At 30.7% G+C, this 16,511-nt stretch overlaps 2 protein-coding genes across 2 annotated transcripts; one reads left to right on the top strand and one right to left on the bottom strand.

The window, feature by feature from the left end:
* The first annotated feature begins 10,562 nt into the window (after positions 1-10,562).
* Positions 10,563-11,802, top strand: LOC108195263 (uncharacterized). Its single transcript, XM_017362217.2, has 4 exons — positions 10,563-10,952; positions 11,046-11,151; positions 11,264-11,329; positions 11,434-11,802. Exons 1-4 carry the CDS (start codon positions 10,893-10,895, stop codon positions 11,484-11,486), a joined length of 285 nt encoding a protein of 94 aa, XP_017217706.1. The 5' UTR covers positions 10,563-10,892; the 3' UTR covers positions 11,487-11,802.
* Positions 11,803-15,534: 3,732 nt separating this feature from the next.
* Positions 15,535-16,252, bottom strand: LOC108193964 (ubiquitin-ribosomal protein eS31 fusion protein). The gene has a single exon (XM_017360826.2). It carries the CDS (start codon positions 16,143-16,145, stop codon positions 15,672-15,674), a length of 474 nt encoding a protein of 157 aa, XP_017216315.1. The 5' UTR covers positions 16,146-16,252; the 3' UTR covers positions 15,535-15,671.
* Positions 16,253-16,511: the final 259 nt, after the last annotated feature.

Here is a 16,511-nt window from a genome sequence, read left to right as displayed (position 1 = left end):
TTCTGTAAAATATACTCGATAACTCAACTCATCTAGAGTAACCCTAATCTGTGTCTATATATACACAGTTACAAAATCAATCTCTGATTTGATATCCTATAAATCAGCTATGTATCCTATCAATCAAAGATTGCTACTGTTTTCTGTTTGGTTTCCATAGTCAGCAAATCACTCCTCCGCTTCTATCCTTCTTTGAAGTATATCCGCTTCTGAGCTCTTTCCACGTGTAAACTCTGACGAGTCTTGACTATGTAAACTCTGATCAGACTTTATTAAACTCTGGTCAGACTTTATTAAACTCTGATCAGCTTACAGCTTAAACTCTGATCACTCCTGTTCTAAAACAAACTTTAAGAACATTAGTAATCATCAATTATATCTAACAGTAAGTTAGGGGGTCTAAATTCCAATTATATATATAGTGACTTAACGGAGTGCACTGAGTTAACGAAAGTTAACGGCAGGGGGTGCATCTCGGTTTCGAGAAGTAAAGATAAGGGATGCGAGTTGAGTTTTTTAAAGTATAAGTACTCTATCATTTTTGAACGATACTTACAAGGTGCGATATGCAATTACCTCTAGAATTTAATAGCACTCTCGAAGTGAAACCTTCACTACATACGTGATACGTGTTATTATCAGTAATATTTATTTAAGATTTTTATATAACATAATTACTAAATTATTCAATAAATATAATAATATTTATATTAAACAGATTCATCTCTACGCTTAACCAAATATTAAAAATTATATTTATAATAGGAAAAATATTTATATGTCATGATAAAAATAAAAAAATATTTTAAATTTTGATATAACATAATTGCTAAATTCATTCAATAAATATAATACTATTTTCAATTAAACAAATTCATTTATATGCTTAACCAAATACTTCCTCCGTCCTTTTTTACATGTACATTTTAATTTTCAAGTTGTCAAATTGACTTTTTACTAAATATTACAAATTATTTATTCATTATTTTTAAAATCTGAAAATTATTCAATTCTCACTTCTTCTAGGCCACTTATAGATTTCTTTTGTTTTGACAAAATGCAAATTCATTCCATTAAATTAAAACAAGTCTAGTCGGGACAAATCCCCAACTAACAATGCAATCAGGTTGATAAACAATAAAACGAGCCAAACAAATAGCCGCATTGTTTCCAGACTGCTTAACAAACTGAATCCAAAGATTCTTGAAATTGAAAATGAATACAAAAGCTTCTCGAGTAATCCAGCCTACATCAATCCCGAAAATGGTAGCTTCACAATTGACCTTCACAATAGTTCCATGGCTGTTGCGGTGTTCAGACGACTCAGTTATAAAAACTAAGCAATGAGGAACAAGGGTCCTCGAATAATGAACAACTATAATTTGTGAAAGGTGAGCACATGCGATCGCCACCGTTCCATGCATACCCCAGCTATCTACATGCCGGGAGCCAGCTATAGACATGCCGAAAGTAATAATGATGCGATAACCCAGATCTCCCAAAACTCCATCACAATCATTCTCATTGATAACACAAAAAGACATAACAACGCAGAATCACCCAAGAATGGGGTACTAAATCAACACACGCCAAAAGGCGAGACGGGAAAACACAATCGGACCTTTGAATTCAAAAGATCTGATTTATTCAGAAAACAATCAAGCCCAAACTCAAATCCGAAACAGATCCGAGAATAAAATTCGATTGGAATCTTCGAGGTTTAAGCAACACTCGATTTTATTGAAAAACAAAAAACTGGTAAATAGTGGAGAAGATGGGAGAGCGAAACTGATTTGGTGGATGAAGAGGATGAAGGTGAAGAATGGAGAAGTGACGGCTAGTTTTGGGAGTCGACTCTCAAAACCCTAATTCGAGAGAGAAGTATTGGTAAGTACTTGTACTGGTATTGTGTTCCAGTCTTCCGGATAGACTTACTTACTTATAGATTTCTTTAATTTAAGTAAAAAGCGCTTTTTAAGTTTATCCAAGTCGTCCCAAAATTTTAGAAAAATGTTATAAGCACAGCAAAGTTTTAATTTTCAGAGCAAACAAGTATGAAAATACAAAACTGGCTTGTGCATACACAACAACAACAAATGAAAAAAAATAACGTGTGGGGTAATTTCATCTTTTCATGTTTTTTTAACTCTGGATATAAAACTTTGTTCTGGATATAATATTTCTCAAATTTTATGTCTGCGGGGGTGCCCCAGATTGGCTACATAGCAAGGCTCTTCAGTTCTGTTTAATATCAATGAAATCGTTGTTTAGAATTAAGAAATAAACTAGCTTATAACCCGTGCAAAGCATGGGCGGGTATGATATTTGTTATTTTTACCGTATATATTTTAAATTTAACTAATTTTATTGTAAAAATAAAATTATGATAGAAAAATGTGGTTAAATAAATTTTTTATTTAACGGTTGAATGAATTCTTAATAGATTTTTTTTGACAGAATGAATTCTTAATAGTTAGGTCCGTCAGAAGATTAATTAAAAATTAGTTCGAACATTTATATTTTAATATAAATGTTAAAAATTAATAATTTAATATAGAACATATTATAAGTTAAAAAGACAAGTAAACCCAAATACCGACAGATCATACTAATCTAATTTTTAATGGTTTGGTTTAATAGATAATGAAAAGTATATCATAACATGTTAAAAATTAAGAAGGTTTATGGGTCGAATATTAACCGGATCACCAAACTCGACCGAGCTTTAATAGTATAATAATAATATACATTATAGTATAGGTTTATAATATTACTTTTAAACCGAGACCATTAGAGTATTTAAAAATAATGCTAATGTAATTTAGTGGAAAAGTATCACCGGTTTATTATTAATTATATATAAGGGAAAATAAATTTTTTTGCCACTCAACTTATAGTGTTTTTAGAAACTTACCACCCAACTAATTTTTTTATTCTTTTAGTCACTAATGTTAGGTTTGGTTTTGTTTTTAGCCACCAGCTTAGGTTTGGATTTTATTACTACCATTATAATAATTTTTTGTATCATCATTTATACATAGTGATAGTATCTAATATTTTGATGATGTGTCGTATGTTTATATCCTTATATATAGCAATAGTAATATAAAATGAGCCGATGAAAAATTAAAATCAGGAATAATAGTAATTAGATTCTAAAAATTCAATAAAATCATGAATATGAAATCAATGACTTCAAACAATTCACCCTCTCTCATAAGATAAAGTGTAATTGAGTGATATGACGCATCATCTTTCGCTATTAAACTTTCAATGGACTAGCTCAGTCTAAGATCTTTCTTAAATTTATCTTCAAAAATTTTAATAACTTTATCTTATTACAATTTTCGAGATAAATAAATAAAGCGAGGAAAACTTAATTTTTGATGATTGTCCTCTATATATAATACATCATTTTATATTATTATTACTCCCTCCGTCCCTCTCATTAGTTTACAAATTTTCTCTAGTGCTTAGCATGTATTTAAGATTCTTATAAAACATAGTTTCATAACTTATTTTTGTGTGTAAAAATTCGAACGCTGAATTTTCATTCAGAAGAAAAAAAATAATGTTATATATGAAACTACATCTTTTAAAGGTCATATAGTGCGTGTAAAATTCTTATCATCCAAGGTAAGCGACCTTGAAGACATAAAAAGTACTACATATAAAAATACAAACATATATCAAATCATCAAAATATTATCGACTACCACTATATTTTAATAATGATACACATAAAATGTAATGCTAATAATCAAATCTGAACCTAACTTCATTGACAAAAAAAGAGCTAAATCTAACACTAGTGAGTAAAATAAAAAAATTATAGTTCAGTGGTTAGTTTCTAAAAACGCAATAAGTTTAGTGACAAAAAAATTATCATAATGCTGGTAATCAAATCCAAACCTAAGTTGGTGACTAAAAATAAAACCAAACCTAATATAAGTGACTAAAAGAATAAAAAAATTAGTTGGGTGGTAAGTTTCTAAAAACACTATAAGTTAAGTGGCAAAAAAATCTATTTTCTCTATATATAATGATATTATATTTTTATAAATATGTCGCCCGCTCTGTTCTAAAACTCGGTGATTAATAACGATTAATCCTTATTCCGTAGCTCGCCGAACTGATTAAATATCTGATTATTCTATTAATCATTCTATTAATCCCCGATCAATAAAATTAATCCTCGATTAATCCTTGTTTGGTGTGTTTACCGATTAAATCCGATTCCCGCTTTTTACAACATTGTTCACCCGTGTTAATTGTAGAAAATTGGTTTTTTTTAGTTTGAAAATCTAAAAGATATAGTGTGTTTTAGTTAAAAAAAAGTAATTATTACATTGCTTGATGTTATTTCAGAATATTGAGTTTTTTTAGTATAAAACATAAAAGAAATAATTTTTTTTTTTTTGACGGAATAAGAAATAATATATTTTAGTTAAAAAGAATAATTAGTTATATAGATAGACGCGTATTTAGGCCCAATACCGACCGATCAAATTTCTGATTTCCGACTTTAATAGTATAGTATAGATTATAATAATATTTTTTTTACATGTATGTTGCATGTGTTATTTTTTAGAAAATCGGTTTTTCAGTTAATTAATATCTGAAAAAGATAACGTGTTTTGGTTAGGGTAGTTGCTATGTTGTCTAATATTGTTTTTAGAATTTTGAGTTTTTTTAGTTAGAAAATATAAAAAAGATAATTGTTTTAATTAAAAAAGATAATTGATTATATAAAAAGGCTCATTATTCGACCCAAGTACCGACCAAACAAACTTTAAATGTCTCGGTTTTAATAGTATTCGGTTTTTTAGTTAGAAATCTGAAAAAGATAACGGGTTTTAGTTAAAAAGGATAGTTGCTATGTTGTCTAATGTTATTTTTAAAATTTTGAATTTTTTAGTTAGAAAATATGAAAAAGATAATAATTTTAGTTAAAAAGGATAATTGATTATATAAAAAATCCATAATTGGGCCCAGTTACCGACCGACCAAACTTTTAATAATTGATTATATAAAAAGCCCATAATTGAGTCCAAATACCGACCGACCAAATTTTTAATATTTTGGATTTAATAGTATAGTATAGATATGCTTGCTACATGAAAGTAATAAAATATGTTATTAATAATAAAATATGCTTTGTAATTTGAGTACTTCAAACACTACAATTTGACACAACTAAAGATCAAAATAATTATTATTCGATCGAGCTAGATTGTTACTTTTTTTTGTTAAAACTCAAATATGTTATTACTAATTTTCGAGTTTAAATTTATCTAATTTTTTGATAAATTTATTCGAGTATGTATAAATATTGTGTGTTACGCAATATTATATCCTTGCATATAATAAAGATAAATATAATAATTTTTATTATTTTATATGATATAACAAAAAAATACCAATCATTAAATTTTAAAATTTGTTAATATTTTTGGACTTACATAGTAATCAAATATATTTAAAATATAAGAACTCTTAAAACTTACTCCCTCTGTCCCATTTAATTGTATACGTTTCTTTTCAACTGCTCGACACGCATTTCAATGCTCTTATAAAATATAGTTCCGTAACTTATTTTTGAGATTTTCTTTTTCTGAATAAAAATATAACATACAAACTTTAATTCAGAAAAAAAAATTTAAAAATAAATTACACAACTACACTTTACAGGAGCATTAAAGTCCGTGCCGCGTCTCCGTCCCCCAATGTATACAACTCAGGGGGACGGAGGGAGTATAAGGCTACAAAAAAGAAAGACAGTATGGAGAGAACAGAGAAGTAAGCACAGGTGGTTCTAAACACCCACCTACCACTCAGTCAACTCACTCTCTTTTCACGCAGGTGCATAACAAACGACCGTGGGTTTGGTTTATTTTGTGAGTTATGGTCCGAGAGTACGTCTCTTCAAAGTTAAATGGTCGAACCGTATATTTTCATACTTTGATGGTAAGTGTGTATAACCAACCAAACTTGAATGGCAAGAAGGTATTTAAGCCTATTATAAAATGTTAATGATAAATATATAAATATATATAATATATGTATAATTTAAATAATCCTCATCACTGTACATTTAAACCTCGATTAAGTAATATCCGATAAAGTAATAATCTCACGTAAGTAATAAATTTTGTCGGTCCCAACTTGAGCCAATATCGTAAAGTAATATTTTCGCTAAAAGCATAAGATAATAAAAATTTAGAAATTCATTAAAGGTCCAGGTAATATGTAAAATAATAATTCATAAATTATATATATATATATATATATATATATATATATATATAGAAAAGTTCTATGGAGACTGGTTTTTGTGGAGGCTTTAGAGACTTAATCACAGGCATCCATTTCTTACCCATCCAAGGGCTGCAGATATTTGTCATGCACATTCGTTTTCTCACCCTATCCTGTCTTGCACTTCTTAATCGGTGAACAACAAGTAGAATTTCTAAATTCTGCATAACATAAAATAATAATTTCATAATATTGGTGTTCAATCATCGAAATCCTAACAAATAAAAATGATAATTGCATACAAAACAAAGATGTAGTTGGACATTACTATGATTGGCACTGAACTCATTGTCCTGCAACGAATTGAATTTGTTACAAGACAAAATAACACTTAGATATATCAAAAGTATGCGGGACAAATTATTAATATTACATTATTAGAAATGCAGGACAAAAATAGTGTAAATTATATATATCATTTTGAATTAATATTAAAACAAGAAAAGCAGGACAAAAATATCAATAATACATTACTAGAAATGCAGGACAAAAAATATTTAATCATGTCCATTAATTGCCAGATTATTTTAACGGTAGATCTTGTAATCTCTAAAGCCTCCAAAGTTTCTGGTCTACATTGAGCCCAACTCACTCACTCTCTCTCTCTCTCTCTCTCTCTCTCTCTCTCTCTCTCTCTCTCTATATATATATATATATATATATATATATATATATATATATATATATATAGGCAATTGATCAAATAGAAACTAATATTATTCTAGAAACTAGAAACCACTACCATGATCACTGTTTATAACTACTAATATCACTCGTTTGTACGCTATTTATCACTATTTTATGCAGTTAAATTAGCAATTTTTATTGTTGATAATTGACAAAATTTACTTGTGTTTACTATTGGTTATCGATTATTGATGATCAATTATAGTTGTAGGAGGTCTATGATGGTAAAAAATGATGAGATGAGTTGTGTGGTGGTGGTAAATAATCACTAGTAATGACAAGTTATGGTGACAAGCGGTGGTAGGTCAATCGTGGGTATAGATGACCGCGTTAGCGGTAAAATGGGTTGATAATGATGCGTGGAGGTTCATCAATGTGGTATGAGTGAAGCTGATGATGATATATGTTGTATATATGGATATTTATATATCAATATTTCTGAGATTTCTTGTGTAGGAAATAGTGATTTGTGATGTACAAACGAGTGATATTTGCAGTTAATAAAAGTGGTAAAAGATTGGTCAGATACTAGTTTCTAGTTTCTAGGCTAATTTAGTTTTTAGTGGAGTAAGCCAATATATATATATATATATATATATATATATATATATATATATATATAATGTATATGAATTCAAAATTCAGTCTTTTTTAAAATATGAATCTATAGGAGCTTATTTCTTCTTTCCACCTAGGTAAAAATTAACCGCATCCTTGATTTTATGTAAAGGATAAATAACTCCGGTATGTTTTGCTCATGTTATAACATGTATACTCTATCTAGTGCATGCATGAATTTAGTTTTCACATATGATTAATTATTATAAAAGTAATTTTAAATCAAATACATTGCATTTGACTGATTCTTGTTTTTAAAAATAATGAATTATAATTCATAAACATATAGAAATTCGGTAAAATAATAAAATATTACTTTATCGATAAAGTAATAAAATATTAATATATCGATAAAATAATAAATTCGGTAAAATAATATTTTTTCCCGGTCCGAGGAGTATTACTTTAAAGAGGTTTAACTGTATTGATGTAATCTTTTCATATTATAACATAAATTAGTTATAATAAACTTAGTTTTATCCTTTATTTTTATAATAAATAAATGCTATTGGAAATGGTGCATAAAATATTATGTAAAATAAAAATAATATATATTATGACTTAAAACAATAATTTTAATTGAAAATTATATTATTAAAGAACATATTATAACATTTTATAAAAAGGATGAATTCTTTGAATCTCCATGAGGCTCCCAGTTCACTGTTCGCCACGCAGATTGGGCAGCAAAAGAATCCTTGTTCAACGGAATGGTTTTAGATTCAGAGATGGCATCACTTGTTTTCCATCACAAAGATAAAGAAAATTTATCATACTAATAGAGAAATGTGAGATTAAGAAAAATATAACGTGAAATCAAGGAGTGTTGCGTTAGTAGACACTTACATGACGTATGTGCGCCGTAGTCGTCATTGTTTTATAATTTTTTTTTCGTAAATATGAAAATTCCTCAAAAATTATTGTATGCTATATAAATACTTATTAATTAGTAATATTTACAAAAAAAAAAAAAAAAGTTCTCCTTCTATTGAAATCAGCTCAGCTCTTAGAGGAAAATTAAAGAATAATGTTAGGTCCACAAAAATATATACATAAATATATAAATAATGACATAGATTCTACTATCATTCTTATTGCCATATTCCATGTTATTAGAACTCTCCTCTTCTTTCCTTTTAGTTTTGTGCTATGTTCGGCTACTTTTTGTCATATACCTACTTTATATGTTTAATCATTTTTTTGACATTTTTTATTATTTTTATTATATTTTTGATATTTTTATTTTTACTTCTATTATTAATTATCTTTATAATTTGATATTTTTTTTCTTCTATTAGATTAGATAATTTATTGACTATACTTTTATACCGGACTTTTTTATTTTGAAAATTTTAAATATAAATTTAACAATAAATTTGTTATAAATGAAATATTCTTTTGCTATTATAATCTTTTTAATGACATTTATTACTTTTAAATTAAGATTTTTTAATATTTTACAAGTAAAAATTTCAACGTTAGCTATTTACCACAACAAGTTTCCTTTCATTGTGTAGCATAAATATCAATAAGTTTACAAATTTCTAACTAATAGTATTAGTATTTTTATGATTCCATAATATAAGTATATTTTATTTATTATAAATTTGTTGCTAAGATTCACATATGAATAGTAAAATATATATTTAAAAAATTCTAAAATATAAAAATCCACGTTATTCTATCCGTATTTCATATTTATGTATTTGTTTGATTACATGAACCTATCGTTACTCAAACTGAAATGTTACCAGCATTGATATGTTGAATTGTTTCCGGGTTTTTTTTATAAATAATCAAGTTTAGAAGAATTTTTATAAAGATGTTGTTACTTTTTAAATATTATGTTTCTGAAAATATTTGTAAAATATATCTACATCTGCTAGCAACTTTATGCTTCGAAAAAAAATTAAAAATTATATTTATTTGTATTATAAATTGCAACTGATTCCAAGACAGAAAAATAAATATCCCTGCCGACAAACATTGCAACCAACTAAAAATTATTTATACTCACAACACCTTCCTTCCCCATGTCCTTTCACCTCATACTCTAGCTCCGCTGATTCATAAGTTTGTAACTGGTTTGCTTGTGGTACGAGATGACCATTGGAAACAGAACATTCGCCAAGGAATTGTTGTTTGAAGCATTTTTTACAGATTTATCAATCGCTGAATTGAACTCGAAATCAGGATCTCCTTTTCTTCTAGCACTATTCTTAGCAGGAGACGCATGGACTTTCGAAGACTCATAAGACTTCGTTTTCGGCATTTTGATTTGCCTTAGCTTGATCCGTGATCGAAAGCAGAGGACTCATATTAAATTAATCTTCTACCTATTGTAAGTATCTTTTCGCTGCCTTTATTTTTGTTATCGAGTCTTGTCCAAAGGGAGATAATGAGAGAGTGAGGTGAGAGAGGAGGAGAGATAATTAATAAGGAAATGAAAAGGTGAAGTAGAGAAGGTAGTATATTTGCAAATAAGATAAGATAATACATTTATAAGTAAGATTCAAAAAATATCCCGTCTGTTTTTTAATATTTAACGCTTTGATTTTGAGCACGTACTTTTAAGTGTTTTGACCGAGTAGTTAAAAATATTATTTTTAAATTCTTTTTTTGAATAGAAATATATAATCAAAATTTTAATTCACAAAAAAATTCAATCAAAAATAATAATTTTTATTATCCGGTCAACTCACCTAAAAATGTATGCCAAAAGTCAAAATGTCAAATAATAAAAAATAGAGAGATTAATATATTTGGTAAATTTCCAATTGTTAATTGCTCAAAATGAAATGTTACGAGCATTGATACGTTAAAAGAAGGGTCATTGTCTTCAACACTTGAGAAAGAGGGACCCAACAGATAGCAATTAAACCTAGAGGATTGATGAGAGGGAGGTTCAAGTGGCTCTAGAATTGGCCACGAACAATACAGAGTCCCCCTCATCATCATCTCAAATAGTTTCTGAGCATGACCAGTTCTTTAATTCCATCTAGTACTCTCTTATCCTCTTCCCAGATGAGGTCAATCTCCTCCTTGGATTTCTACTTGTTTTTTAGCCCTTCACTCAGATAGCTGTGGATAACAGTCACTCTCCCTCGTCCTCTCCCTCTCCTTACATATATCTCCCTTTCTTCTCTTCATCTTTTCCGCAATTAAACTAAATCATTTCCTTTGATGAGTTCACTAGCTAGATCTCTTTTCTATATATAATACATTAGTTACATTCCTTTTTTTTGTCCTTTATCTAAGTTTTAGTAGATCAGATGTATCATAAACAGACTTTCCCTTGTCTCCATTGCCATCCTAGTACTTACATTCGAATGGTAGCTACTTGGTTTTCATTATAATCTCCGAATCTGAATTTTGATAACTAGCTAGATGATTTATGCATAATCTTGATTCGATTATGTATTCAGGTTCAGCACCTGATAGAAAAATGTTTGATTCTTCGCATGGACCGGGATGAATGCATGGATGCCTTATACAGGCACGCTGGCATTCGGCCTCTGGTAACTCTTACAGGTTAATTTAACTCAAATTTCCGTCTTGATTTCCATGCATGCAGAGTTTGTTTAAGTTTAGGTTTGATTTATGTAATGCACGTTAAAAGATGTGGCATATATTTGAATTTCAGTATGGAGAGAGCTACTAAAAGAGAACAGAGAATTCTTCCATGCATACTCTCCAAAGCCCCGTACAAGTAAGCTTCTGAGCTGAACACAGACACAAAAGAACATGTTTGAAATGAAGTGACTGAGTGTTCAATGCTAATGTTGAGTTTTCATGTCGTCTTCTTAAATTCAGGTAATTATCTACGGAGGGTGTCGCGATTTGGGAGAAAGAATTATTGGAAGTGAAGGGGCAAGTGCAGACTGATGGTGAAATTTCTTACTGATGAACAAGTGAGACGATGAATGATACATTTACATGTTCATATGGGAGGTGGTAGTGGTATATATGCAGCTGCTATTTGCATCAGTACTCAGCTGCAGACTGGCAGTTAGCCTAGAGCGTGTATTTGTGTTTCCTCGTATATGTCAGGTTAGCTACTAGCTAGGTAGGACAATAAGAATGGTTAAGATTATTCTGTAATTCATTGTTCATGCATATATGTCGATGTGTATCAAGTGTTCTCATTGACACTGCTGCTTTGTAACTCCAATCTTCCGGTTCTCTTTGGCGTGCATTTTTAACATCTATTTTTACCGGAACAGATCTCGTAAAAGGCACGGGACATATGTTTTTTCTGAAAAATATTTTAATAATTTTTCGTCGTTTTAAATTTTATAAAATTATGAACATTTTTCAGAAAATTTGAAAGTATATAAGTATTTTTTGAAAATTTGTGTGAAATTTCCAAAAAATGAATGTTGCATCCACTCCTGCTGTTTATTGACGTCTTTCTAATAGGGTCTGTGATCAAAGAAAACAAAATACTGTGTACATTTAAACTTATTGTAAAAAACAAACAGCAAACCACGAAACCGGACATACAAGTGAAGTGAATACAAAAACATTCACAGAATGAGTATGTGTCAACTTGTGATTGAAATGGGCCTCCTGTACATGCATTAATAGCACCAATTAAAACTTCCCATCTAGATTGTCATGTCATTTTGTGTAAAATTATATACCCAATTTTGTGCATGTAGCACTACTCTTAAATTAAACGGGTGGATGGGATGATGTGATTTTAAATAATCTACTCATCTAAAACCTGGTAAGTGGTACCTACACCCCGCAGGATAATGATATGACTAATGTAGGATAATGATAGGACCAATCATTGTAGTTTATGCTCAGAAGAAAGTAACTCACTTAACCTCAGTCCTCACTACCACAGAACCTATTCATGATGAAAGCTTCTCATAGTCGTTGATAACTTCCAATGATCGTAATTGATGCTTTCAAGGTAGTAATGCAATGATATTTTCCACTTTGGTACCAGAAAAACTATTCATCGGAGGCATGAGAGCAAGTTCAAAACTGTTCTAGACGAATGTTCTAAACTAAAATTTAAAATATTTATATAAATGAGTGATCTAACAGTGTCATGGTAGCGTTTTAAATCATTAGGACATTCATCAAGTGTTTTATTTTTAAAGCATCACTATTCATTAGACATGCCCTATTTCAATTATGTCAATAAAAAATTCGTTCAGTCACATTTTATACATCTCTTCTCTCTCATCTTTTCAATTCCCTCCAATTGTAAATTTATAATTCAAATATAATATTATATTAATTATGAGACACAATTGTAAGTCATATTGTTGGAGTCAATATACAAAAATAATGCTTTAAATCACTAGAACACACTACATTTTATTATATTTATAAGACATATAGTAGGACATTATTGCATCTGCTCTAATAATCTTCTTTTCTTAGAATGATATTCTAGTTTTCAATTGTATGCGTTCCCGAATTTTAAGTTTCTGATCTAATCTCGAGAGCAAGAAACCTCTGGTAAAAGCAAGAAACTTCTGGTAAAAATAACCGATGAAGTTCTAACGACTTTAAATTCCATAGTAAATTTTTAGTCACACATAAATACGATCGAGATCGGTTAAATTTAAGGCCGACCAAATTAATCAGTTAAACTTAAAACCAGTAAAATTGAAGCGGTTGTTTTTAAAATGAGACCCCTTTCGGTTTAATTTGAATTTAACTTGGATAAAAATGATTACTAACGATCGAATTCAGCTGGTTGAATATAGCCAGTCATATTTAACTATGTCTATATTCGACCACTATCTTTTTTTCGACTAAGCTAGACATGACCAATTCTCTAGCTGTCAAATTTAGGTAAAACCAAACATTTTTACGCAGTTACTGATTTTCCCGAAGCAAACAATCTCTTGTTTCATCATTCATGCAATCGATGCAATGTTTGTTAGCACTTAGCACTTGCTTGCACAAAAGTCGGTTGTTATGATTGTTGCTTTGAAACGTAGAAAAGGCGGGGTTGATTTTCAAATATTTTGAAGATTGGAATAAGATGCCCAATTGCTTTCTGAAAATCAACTTCAAATGACTTTGTAATTCAGTTCTATAAGTCGTTCCTTTTCTCTTCCATCTATTTCAATGGCAGGAGCACTATACAGGCTTCAGGTGCTGCAGATTGCTATGCATACTGTCCGCGAAAGCGTTCCACTTAACAAAATGTTTAGGACTCGACCGTCCAGAAACCATACTCTCTATTGTAAATGTGTTGATTAAGCTACAACAAGTTTTACTGCTATGATTGTTTCTAGCATTTACTGAGAAAATCAGGCCTTTAATATAGCAATATAACAGTTGCATCTTATTTTGACCTGAGCACCAGTATTAACTGCATCTAATTTTACAAGTTACCACCATTACCGAACACAGTTATACATGCAATTCACAAACATCATCTTACTACCAAAGAAGCAGAAGAACAAGCATCAAAACAGCGAAAATGCAAATGCACAGGTAATCATGCAAATGCAGCTTTTGATAACAAACCCCCAAAATCTTTTCGACAAAGAACTCAATTAATTGACAAAAAATCACTTTCTAAGTGCATAACCAGCGACAAAGAAATTACTCTTCTGGATTTCTTACCCTGAACACAACTAACATGGATTGCCTAGTGAGATAAGTTGTTGCACTCTTCTGAATGGAAAGCACAGCTAGAGTCTGGCAACCGTCCACAAGAGCAGAGTACTCAAGTAACAACTATCATCGCTGAAAGAAGATTGTAGCAAAGTGCCCATGTAAACTAAAACCATTCTGACTGCCAAATTAAAACAGACATTCAACAACTTCCTCCAATTAAACATTTAAGGGTGAAAACAAGTTAAAGGAACATGATGTAAGTTTCGAGCTTGTCACATATGGTCTTTAAAGATTATTATCACCAAACTTTGGGCTCTAAATTTTTGGACACTAACATCACACATCCCACAATTGAACAGCAAAACAAAAGGCAAATTCATAATAAGATCTGTAATCAACACTTGAAAACTTGACAAAACCAGCACTACTAACAACTGGTGTTAATACCACCACAAGGTACCACTAGTCCACTATTATCAAATACAGTTCTGCACCTAAATCACATAGATATCCTTGGTAAAAATCAAGATAACAAGTATAAGCTTCATTCGAACTTTAAAAGGAAGCTATAAATATAAATTGAGACGAACAAAACAATAAATTGAAAAACGAAGTATAACATTGATAACACTATAACTAGCAAAAAAACCATTCAGCAAACTGTCCTTGCTACAATCTAACATAGCATAGAAAAGAGGCTTCAAAAATGAATACACTTCAAATAGATGAACCCAATTGTCCAAGGCACAGCAAATTATTATATATCATTTACTTAAAACTCTTAACAACTCATAAACTATTGGTAACAGATAATTTGTCCTAGTCATCATATAACAATTTGATTATTCAACCATCGACCCATTACTACATATAGTTGTACACAGAGACCACAAGAACTTACTTCCTCAGTCATAAGCAATGGAACAAGTTAATCAACTACTGTGTAAATACCTTTCATGAAAGACCAATAACCACTCATCCAAGTAATCACGGAAATGCAGCGTTTGAACTTAAAATGCAAAACTTTTCAGACATACAAGTCAAAACAATTAACCAACAAATTCACTTTATGTGGGCGTAACTAGTAACACGCAATCAAAACAAAAACACTGATCAAAACAACATTGAGCTAAAAGTCATACAAAGATGATAATTGTCCTGTTCTCCTAAGCAGACTAACTAATGTTCAGCTGTATTTAGTATTATCCAGTTAGTACAAAACTAAGCAAGCAATCATGTCTTCCAATTCTAATTATCAAGTTCACCACCGCAATTATCACAATGCACCTACATTTCAACATTAAAAAAAAAAAAACAAAGTATCTGTAAACCCAAAACCTCTAAAATATGAATTCATAACAGGTTATGGTAATTAATTTTACGAAAACAAAATCCAAATTATGTAAATGAGAAAATAACAACTATAGAACCCCGAATGCAATTCGATGTCGAATACATCAATCACCACCGGCAGCCTTCTGGTAGACATAAGTAAGGCCACATTTTCCACAATAATGCCTATCAAAATGATTGGCCATGAAGGTCCCGGCCCCACACTCTCCATTAGGGCACTCCTTCCTGAGCCTCTGCACTTTACCACTCTCATCCACCTTATAGAACTGCAGCACCGCGAGCTTGACTTTCCTGTGCTTGTGCTTGATCTTCTTGGGCTTGGTGTAGGTCTTCTTCTTGCGCTTCTTGCCGCCGCCGCGGAGGCGGAGAACGAGGTGGAGAGTGGACTCCTTCTGGATGTTGTAGTCGGCTAGGGTTCTGCCGTCCTCGAGCTGCTTGCCGGCGAAGATGAGGCGCTGCTGGTCCGGCGGGATGCCTTCTTTGTCTTGAATCTTGGCTTTGACATTGTCGATTGTGTCGGAGGATTCCACCTCCAGGGTGATAGTTTTGCCGGTGAGGGTTTTCACGAAGATCTGCATCTTGGGAGGCGGAGGCGCTGCTGGGATCCGGCGGGAGTTAAGTGGAGGGTTTTGTAAGGAAAGTTTAGGGTTTAAAAGGGGTTTTTGGGCTTTCAAAGTGGTTTGGTTTTAATTTACAATGTTAAGGATTTTATTGGGCTTCAATTTTTCTTTCTGATTCGGAAGTTTGGTTTGAACTTCTGAATTATGCCAGAGTTTCGCGAGCTCCCGTTAAAATTGTTTAAAATAAATAAAATCAAGCATTCTGAATATGTTTTAAAAATATGTGAATTAATAATATTAATACCAGCAATCAGCAATTGCATAAGAGAGGATGACCATGAATACTTCCTTGTTACGAAGAATTCACATATATCTGTAGTGGTC

This window comes from Daucus carota, chromosome 7, assembly GCF_001625215.2.
Source record: "Daucus carota subsp. sativus chromosome 7, DH1 v3.0, whole genome shotgun sequence".
NCBI lineage: Eukaryota > Viridiplantae > Streptophyta > Magnoliopsida > Apiales > Apiaceae > Daucus > Daucus carota.
Note: the sequence above shows the minus strand (reverse complement) of the source record. Positions and strands in the feature narration are given on the sequence as shown.